This window comes from Saccostrea echinata, unplaced genomic scaffold, assembly GCF_033153115.1.
Source record: "Saccostrea echinata isolate AGI-Se365-2 ecotype Australia unplaced genomic scaffold, CSIRO_AGI_Sech_v1 ptg000025l, whole genome shotgun sequence".
NCBI lineage: Eukaryota > Metazoa > Mollusca > Bivalvia > Ostreida > Ostreidae > Saccostrea > Saccostrea echinata.
Window position 1 is genome coordinate 8,436,695 of NW_026889774.1, and position 9,615 is coordinate 8,446,309.

The 9,615-nt window shown below is 30.8% G+C and overlaps 1 protein-coding gene across 3 annotated transcripts in view; it reads left to right on the forward strand.

The window, feature by feature from the left end:
• The window catches only part of LOC133191940 (TBC1 domain family member 19-like), a 38,732-nt gene extending 29,691 nt beyond the window's left edge, over positions 1–9,041 (forward strand). For all 3 annotated transcript variants that reach the window (XM_061327712.1, XM_061327713.1, XM_061327714.1), the window contains 5 exons: positions 4,587–4,696; positions 4,971–5,062; positions 6,731–6,846; positions 7,233–7,303; positions 8,689–9,041. In XM_061327712.1, coding sequence (XP_061183696.1) covers positions 4,587–4,696; positions 4,971–5,062; positions 6,731–6,846; positions 7,233–7,303; positions 8,689–8,757 — 458 coding nt within the window. In that variant the 3' untranslated portion in view covers positions 8,758–9,041. The remainder of the gene's footprint in view (positions 1–4,586; positions 4,697–4,970; positions 5,063–6,730; positions 6,847–7,232; positions 7,304–8,688) is intronic.
• Positions 9,042–9,615: the final 574 nt, after the last annotated feature.

Genomic DNA, 9,615 nt, shown 5'->3' on the forward strand with positions numbered 1-9,615 from the left:
GAATCAAGTTTTGTTAAAGTATGATCTCTTGGTGCTAGGTTGGGGCAACAATATTGGGTCTAATTTTTTCATAGTACAGTAAAGAAGGGGAAAATCTTTTTAAAAATCTGATGATGATGAACGGCAGGGCCAAGATTACTCAGGTGAGCATGATGGCTCAGGGGTCTCTTGTTTATAATGTTCATTATTTTATCATTTTGGTGACTTTTTAGTAGAGAATTTTTTAAAAGAAAAAAAGGAAATATGTTTTAAAAAGATGATTAAACAGTTTTCTTTTAGTTTCTTATATGTATTCTTTTACATGATAATGTGCTCCATACATTGTAGTTCATGCACTAGTACTGTTTTTCATTTGAGCTTCAACACCTTTAAACACCCACCCATGATAATTTAGGGAAAGCATAACATAAATAATTCACATGTATAGGATGGAAATTAGACACACGCAAAAAATTACTTACTAATATATTATTATGAAGATTGGAAGTGCCATTGGGAATTATAACGTCGTGAGTTATTTTCTGCTTGAGGACAAATCATCTTCCTTTTGAGGATTATTTTTAGAAATGTGCACATCAGATGAAACACAAATGTACTCTGTTCAAATTGTGATTTAGTTCATTACACCAGCTAAGTATAGTAATTATTTTCATTACTATCACATCTAGATTAAGAGACACAAATGGGATGAAAGAGTTTGCTTGAAAAGTTATCGGTTGTTGATCTGCAATGAAACTCATTACTTTTCCACAGATAGCTATATGGATTATATAAATTTTTGATGTAGCTTCTCATGCCTAACGTTCATTATCAAATACGCTATGCATGTAGCATAAATTCAACCTGACTTTTAATGTGAATAACTTCACAAGAAATGGTCATCATAATTTTCATTAAATTTCTAGGAAAATATTGGTACTTATCAAGATTTTAATATCTATGTATATGAGTGATTAATTTGCTATATGTGTATATTTTTGAAATTAAATTTCCTTGGAGGATGAATGTAATATATACACATTTCTGATCTTTAGATAGAAGCAATTAGTTTGCTTTAAATTTGGCTTTGCGGTATGAAATAGGAATGAATATACAAAAATTAACAAATGAGGCCAATTGTTAGGTCTTGCTTTATAACAAATATGACTAGGGAATATATCCCCTCTATTTGATCAGTACAGAAGGCTCACGGTGGTTGTAACTGGTTGACAGGGGATACTTACTCCTCCTAGGCACCTGATCCCACCTCTGAAGTTTTAAGAGTTCTGTGTTTTATGCCCAGAGTAAGAGGTTAATAAGTATGAAGCAGACAACCTTCTTTCAGTGGTGATGTAATATTATTTGAATATTACAAACAGGTCAAACCGGTTACTTCAAATCAAATCCGACTTACCGATAGATTATTTTATCCCAAGTAGAAATTACTTCTAGCAAATTAATACTCTAGAATTTTAAATATCAAACTGTGCTTTCAAAATGTATGAACATGAAAATAAAAGCTGAGTTCCAATTGAATTCAAACAAGGTTATAAAAAAAATCACTAAGTGTAAGCAGCAGCAAAATTTGCCAGCTGAGCTAATCCTTGATCCTTAAAGTAACTTCCCAACCTGGCATTAAGGTGAAATATGCCTCTGCTCTTATTTCACGATTTTTTTTAAATTCCCAGCATTGATTTTCATCAACATCAATAGCATTAGATTCAAATGGAAAATTGTTTGAAGTATGAAGCGTAATTGCTTACTTTTTCCAAAATTGAATATTATTTCTAATCATGATATGAAGAAAAAATTGAGACAGTGGATAGAAAGATCAACAATTTTTTATTTCAACATAAAATAAAATATTTGAGGTACTAGTATATATGAAAATAATGTATACCGTCATACCTATTTAATTCATTTAAGAAAACATAATGAAGCATTGCTTTTTAAATCAGAATATCACATTGTTTTCTGTGCTTGTAAAATAAAAAAGCATCCATCTACAAGAGTTCTTTCCATCTACAGGAGTTATCTTTCTTCAAAATAAAATTGATCATGAAACTTTTGCATCTGATACATGATAAATTCCTTAACAATTAAAAGAGTTATATGTTAAGAGATAGAAATATCTCAATTTTAACAGTCAAAAAGAACACAGTACAAATGTTTTAGGTAAACTATTGTAAGTAATTATTTAAAATATTGGAAAAAAGAAAATAGAGATCAATATTTGTAAGGTAGTTCAGATTCGAATGAATTGACTTTATAATGTTCCTCATTATTAAAATCTGATAAGACATTGAATAATTTCCTTGGAAAGTTATCACTCTTATCAGAGGAACATTACACCTTAAAGTCTAGTTGATGTCCCATGAAGAGTTAATTATCATGGTGGCATGTGTGCAGTCTACTTCATACAGAACCACCCCCACCTGAAGTCTTTTTCTTTTCAAAATACCTCTAAATTCTTGGTACCAAACTACATTTTACAGCAGGCTTGCCTTAAAGGACATCATGACCAAAATACATCTATCTCAAAATTAGCCTTTATTTGACAATTGCTCTGAGGTATTAAGGATTAATTATTAATTCATCAAAATAAACCCTCAACAGTAAGAAAGATTTAGAAACTTTAAAATATTTTGCCATATTTTCATCTTTTAGGCCTTATACTATAGATCTCCGAAAAAATAGTTTTAAAAAAATGGCATGAAAAAGGCTCTATCTGTTCTTCATTTTTGTCATGCATATTAAGTCTGGAATTTAGTGACATACCAGTTTTTGTCATTAATCTTTACAAAATACATCAAATATCTTTCAAATTAATTAACTAAAATATATTACATTATAAGTTTTTTGTACATGATGGCTAAACTAATACAAGTTTTTCTACTGAACATCGGAATATTTTTACCCAGAGTGTTTAATGGAACATTGATAATGATTTGATTGACTAATCTTTTAGTTAATTATGCTTGATAGCAAGAGACAGTATAATGCACTTTTTCTAATGTATCGATAGAGAAACCTGCATGAGGCGATCAAGTAGGTGATAAAATTTGATGGATCATCACCAATTTCGTAAAAAAGGCGGAGTACTTGCACTTAATATGTTTCTGGAGGTTAATATATGTCTGGAATTTGTTGTGTTTTGTAGAGTTTAGACGCAGGCTTTAGAAATGCGACAGATGGTAGAGTTTTTGGCAGATCATGTAGCCATAAATTGTGGGAAATAATTGTTAGGCATTAAAGTAGTGAGTTTAGTGTAAGCCATTTCTGCATGTGTTCCCATTATGAACAGTATTATGGTGTTTTGTGATTATGGATTTCCTGCAAACAAATCTATTTCAATTATATTAGGAATACATGTATTAAGTAAATAGTCTTGTATCAATGTATTTGTATTATTCGCATGCTTTTATTATCAAAGTTTTTCATCAATCCCTAAATAATGAAATGCAGTCAATTGTAATGAAATGCGTTCCAACCGTTATTACTTGATACATGCAGCTGTAATAATAAGTCGCTTAAATTTATAGTAGAAAATGCTGGGGTCTCCCTAGTGTATGTATATACATGTATATTAAATAAATGCTTTGCTGAGTGTAGGACTCTTTCACTAATATAAAAGTATATCATAAACTGGAAACTACCCAAATGAGTGTTTTCGAGATTTTGTCTCACAGAAATTACTAGACTGAGGAGAAATTAATGAGATGTTTCAACCTACCTTTCACTTACCCATCTCCTATTTGCCAAGTTGAGAGTATTAAAGTATGCTCATTAAAGTCTATAAAATTCCAACCTAATTATACTCGATGCTTCGGCTTTGGAGCCAGCTGCAGATTGGTTCATTCCTTCTAGCTGCCACAGAGAAAAATAATATAAGCTTTATAGTTCTGTGATAGAGAAATTTTCATATCTTTTTCAGAAATTAGAGACATTTAATGGGAGTTCAAAATCATTACCAGGAAAACTGACTTGGTTGAGGTGTACTATAATGAGTATATTGTGAGGAAATACATCAGAAACACAATTTACACGGATTCTCAAATGAGCTTATTTCAAAAGTCAAAAGGCTAACGTTTATAATAACGTGACCAATTAGTAGCTTGCGAGATATTGTATGCAATATAAGCCTACTGTTAAAAAAATCTACAGTATTACTTCTTTGTAGTCGTGTTGCCGATTTTTATTTCACAGTATGAAACATTAGCAACTAAATATTTATGCTAATATCATCTAACAAATTTCGTCTCACAACGAACCCAGTGCACAAACATACATGTACCAGTGAACAAGAAGGGTAAAAATGTCATCTATTAATACAGATATATGTTTGATAAGTGCAGTAGGTAGAAATTCACTGATTCAGACGTTTATAAACCTAATCTTTAACGATTTATTCTGTATTCCTTTTAATCTTTAGCTAAAACCAGACACAATCTTGCAGATCATACAGCTACAACTCCGTGTAGATTTGATAGATATATGAAAAATTCTTGGCTCAAAGCACGAGATTAAAATTTTTGTCAATGTAGCTGTGATGGCATTTAAACAGAAATTTTATATAATCTGATATCGAAGATATTTTGATCTTTCAGTGGCACCAATGTGTTTTCTGTATAAAGAGCCTATCACCCTTTACTACGTGTTTAGAGAGATGTATGTGCGCTATTTCTTCAGACTCCACAGTATTGCTTCACATCCACAGGTATAGATTGTACAAGATTTATTACAGTGTATGTATTGAAATTTGAAATAATCTTCCATTTGTTTAAAGATGCTGTAGATCGTAAAAATTTGTTGGATAAAACAGAAGTTGAAAAAAACAACACAAAAATGCTAAGGCATATTGTCTATACTAGATATATGTACACTAAACTTTTAGAAGAAATGCAAAAAAGAGATCTAGCAGTTTTCCTCTTGAGTCCAGTAGTTCAAATGTTCGCCAGTTCTAATCCACTCTTTATTTTTTTTTATTGCAGGGAATTGTTGGCCTGAGTCTACTCTTTGAATCACTTCTTCAGACACACGAATCAGATCTGTTCTTTCACCTCAAGTCTGTTGGATGTCAACCGTTAGTATTTGTTCAGGATGTATGGTGTTTTGTATTGCAGATATAATTCATATTTTTCCCTTCAGTTTTATTTTTTTTCTTTTTTTGCTTTTTACATACATGTATGGGGACAAAAGAAATTCGTGTAAATAATATTGTACATAGTTAAATCAAAATCAGGAATGAGTAGTCAATAAAAGAGATCGAAAACCGTGAATCAAAAATGGAACAAAAATTATCCATGAAAGAAAGCTGAATACAGTACATGAACATACAGTTTTCAATCATCTGAAAGATAAGTTCAATTTAATATATTCTCTTAGCCATGTAGGAAAACAATTTGTTACTGAAAAATCTACAGTGTTTATTAATTAGTTCTTTTTCATAATTTAATAACCTTAGCGTCATGCATATTGGAATAATTTTTACGTCAGAATTATAATAAAACTCCAGTTTTAAATCGCGGACAATTAACAGAAATTGCTTCGCGTTTATAGAATTACTATAATTGAAAATGTAAAAATCGAGATATGATTGATATCTTCTCCCTGTTAGCAATCTAGAATCTAGGAATGTTATTCTCTTGTGGGAAGTAATGAATGAATAAACGCCTTTTTTGAGAATGATGTTACAGACAACTGATGTTCAAGGGTAGTTTGTGTTAATGAATATGGACTGCAAAATTATTTCAGTATCATTTAAAATTCATTTTGCTACAGTGTATTTTACAGAGCTCGTGTTTTCATCTGCCTGTCATGGTATACATCTATATTTTCATGATTATGAATAAATGCTCTCTCAATTTCTCATAAATATGTAAGATTGTATGTACAGCTTATTTTGAAAAAAAAAAATTGTCAAATTTGTCTGATTTGGGGGATAAAAAGAAAAAAGGACATATGACTGGGTGCATGCACTTTACATATTATATCTCAAGTTTCTACCATTTGATAATGTATTTGCGTATAAATAAACTCTTTGAAGTGAAGTAATAGATGAGCTGAGAGCTAAATTTCAAACATCGCTGTACTCTCGCGAGAGTTCATCCTAATCCAATTTTTGTGTGAGGTGGTGGTCTTGACAGTCGATCAGTATTGGCACTCCGTCATGGAATTCTTCACAAAACTGAATTTTAAGATAAAGAGAAATGAATCATTTTGTTTTATTTATTTCATATTTACTTTCAAAATATTTTTGTATAAACCTCATTTATTTGGATATTTTAACACAACAGTATCTTACATGTATTTGTGTTCCCTTGTAGATTTGGACATATTGCACTTCTGTTTCAAAAATTGGTCTTTCTTGATACGATATTGGTTTTGAGTATATAATAAGTTTAAAAAAAAGTTATTCCCCCTATTTTTTTGTAATTTCCACGTCCTTCCTGCAGGGTTAAAATGAAATTGACCTCCTATTCAAGTGTCATCAAAAATGTGCATATGACCTTTTGCGGCATGCGCTTTGTGGATTCCCGCGTAAATGTGTTAACTTTGATTTTTATATTGAAATTCGTTGTTAGAGGTTCCAATATAAGGGAATGAACTCTCTATATTTGGCTGTACTGTACAAGAAAGAAAACAAATTTACGATGCACATGTACATAAAACCAGGTCCCATGAACGAAAAATCGTGCGAGTATAAAGGTTTTAATCTAGAAAATGATTAAAATTTGTAATTCATTTGTAGACTTAAGGTAGCATTTAAGTGGCTTGTACGTGCCTTTTCGGGATACCTTTCCAGTGACCAGGTGCTTTTGTTGTGGGACCGCATCCTAGCATACAACTCATTGGAGATCTTGTCAGGTGTGTGGTCATTTTTTATGTCATAAACAGAAAAAAAAAATTTCATCAGAGGAACATTGCTACACGAATGATCAGCACAAATCTTTAATTTGCGATTATTGGATTTTTCAGGTGTAAAAATTTTAGTATCTAAGAAGCACGTTTATCTGTGATTAAAGAGATATTGATTATAGATATTTTTTAACAATTTCGTTGCACGAGTTTGCTCGTTATTTTATTTTATGGAGCACTTTGATTTAATGGATTGGATACTTCAAAGATGTGGATAGCTTTGATTAAAATGTTTTTAATTATATGTAGTTTTGTTTAACTCTTGTTATTCAATATAAAACATCGTGATGCGCACAGTCTTATCAGCAGTTATAATCAATGGTTTGTTCTTCCAGTGTTGGCGGTGGCAATATTTTCCTTCAGAAAGACCAATTTAATGAAGGTTCAATCCTATAACGCAGCAGAGGTAACTCAATTCCACCTGTATTTTATTCACTTTGATGAAAAAGGATTTTTTTTCTTTTACAAAAGATGTATTCATAAACCAATGTATTCAATATTCCAAGTGACAAAACTAAACAGTTATAAAAACATGCCTAGTTTGAATGGAACGTAGCGGGATTCTGAATTATTTTTATCATTGTCACTTTATCTTCTTCTTGATGATTGTGTGAACTCAGTCAAAACATTTTTATGTCCGCAACATGGCTTTTGGGCATGCTTCTTGGTTTTGGATTTAGCAGTCTCTTCATTAGTAACTATTTTTTTTCGAAAATATAAGGACAGGCGATGTATTCTTTTCCCAAATGAATGCACTGTTTCAGTAAACATTGCATTAAGACGTACATTTGACTAAGTCTTTATTTTTTTTATTGATCTGCAATGTTTGTCGTGAAAAGGCAATGAGAACAGTAAAGTAAAAACTCCAGTCGGTGAATATTGTACTCATTCGGTATCTAAATTGTCGTATTGACCTCAAGATCAAAATTAAATGAATATTGCTGACCTGGTGATTAAATTTTTGGAATATTCAAACACTTGCTACTAACTATATATGTATTTCAGATCCCCATTTAGGAACCCAATTAAAATCTGAAGTATAATTCCAAATCTGATAGTGACTCTGTTCACCAATGTCGAAAGGAAAGAACAAACTTGCTTATTTTCTGAGAGTTGAAGTTAATAAAACAGTCACATAACTTTTAGATGACAAATGATACACTATAATTATACTTTTTCTGAAGTTATTGGGAACTATCTATATGCCGCATCTATCTACCTACTTGCACAATGTTGTATATCAGTGGGTTTTTTTTTCATATAACATTTTGCCTCTGTTCGACTTGTTCTAAATTTTGACTTGATGCCTGGATGGATGTAAATACAAAATTTACTAGAGCTGTTTTGTTTTGTGCTTGAAAACTCAACTTAAGAAAATTTGAAATTTTACCCATATATATATATATATATATATATATATATATATATATATATATATATATATATATATATATATATATATATTTCTTTTTGAAGAAAAAGTTAAAGAATTTACAGAATTTCTTAATTATTTCTTAAATAATTTTCAACTTTTTAAAATAGCTTTTGGAGGACATTATTAGACTTTTATATTAATATTCAGTGCTATTCCCATCTCCAGTTGGTAAGTTGTCTTGTTCAAAATTTGATATTTACCGGGTGGGGGTAAATACAAAATTTAGAGTCATGCAATGTTCTAAAATTTGTATTTACCCCCATCCGGTAAATTCAAAATCTAGAACATGACAAAGTAATTAGAAAATTTACAAAAAAAAGACTTGCAAGCGTTTATATCTCCTTTGTATTTTACAGGCAGTTTTAGCGGATTTGACGACGTTACAAGTTATTCCCTTAATTCAGTTAAGTCTCTTCTCCAAGTGAATGTTCACTGATGAAGTAACTGTCAACACGCCGCATCCACTGGGTCTAATCAGAGGAGCTATGGTGACATTAAACACAGGACAGTCGGCACCATAAGCTGAATTATTGAGATGGGAATTTGTCATTATTTCAGATACTTCATCATTATATGACTGTGATATTACATATGGGTAGTTTTATTGTTGAGGACATTGTCGATTTTGTTCATATTAGTTTTTTATAATCTGGAAGAAATATACGTGTGTTTTGAATATGACAATTCTTCAAATAAAATTATTATTATATTTAATGACTTTTTGTTATGTTTTGCTTAAGTATATTAATAGTATCTATAGTATAATGAGAAGAATCCATTCGGAGTATAAAGTTACGCGAAGCGGTTTATAAAAAAAAAAAAAGCGTAAACTGTTCCAATCCAATTTTATTCCGTATAAATTGGGCAGCTATTAAATTTATTACTTATATTTTATTTTCATTCATTTGATGTAAGAAAAAAAAAGATGATTGCCCTTAAAAGTGACTTCAATTTGTACAAAATTTGAATGCAACGTCAGGCGGGTCGATACGTTTTTCAAGCAAGTCATTGTGACGTAGGCAACCCAATTTATACGATATAAAGTAAATTTTTTATCCAATGAAATACCGCGTTACACCCAGAATTAAATTATACTAAGATACACAATTCTGTATAACGGTTTCAGATTTAGGTGAACGGTGTTGCCATGGTTACAAAAAATAGATATTTCTGTGAAATACTTTTTTAAAATGCAACTCCTTCAACAGTTTTGGTCTGATTTCAATATAACTTGGCACACAAGTAGACTGTACCAAGATACACAATTCTTTTTATAAGTTTTT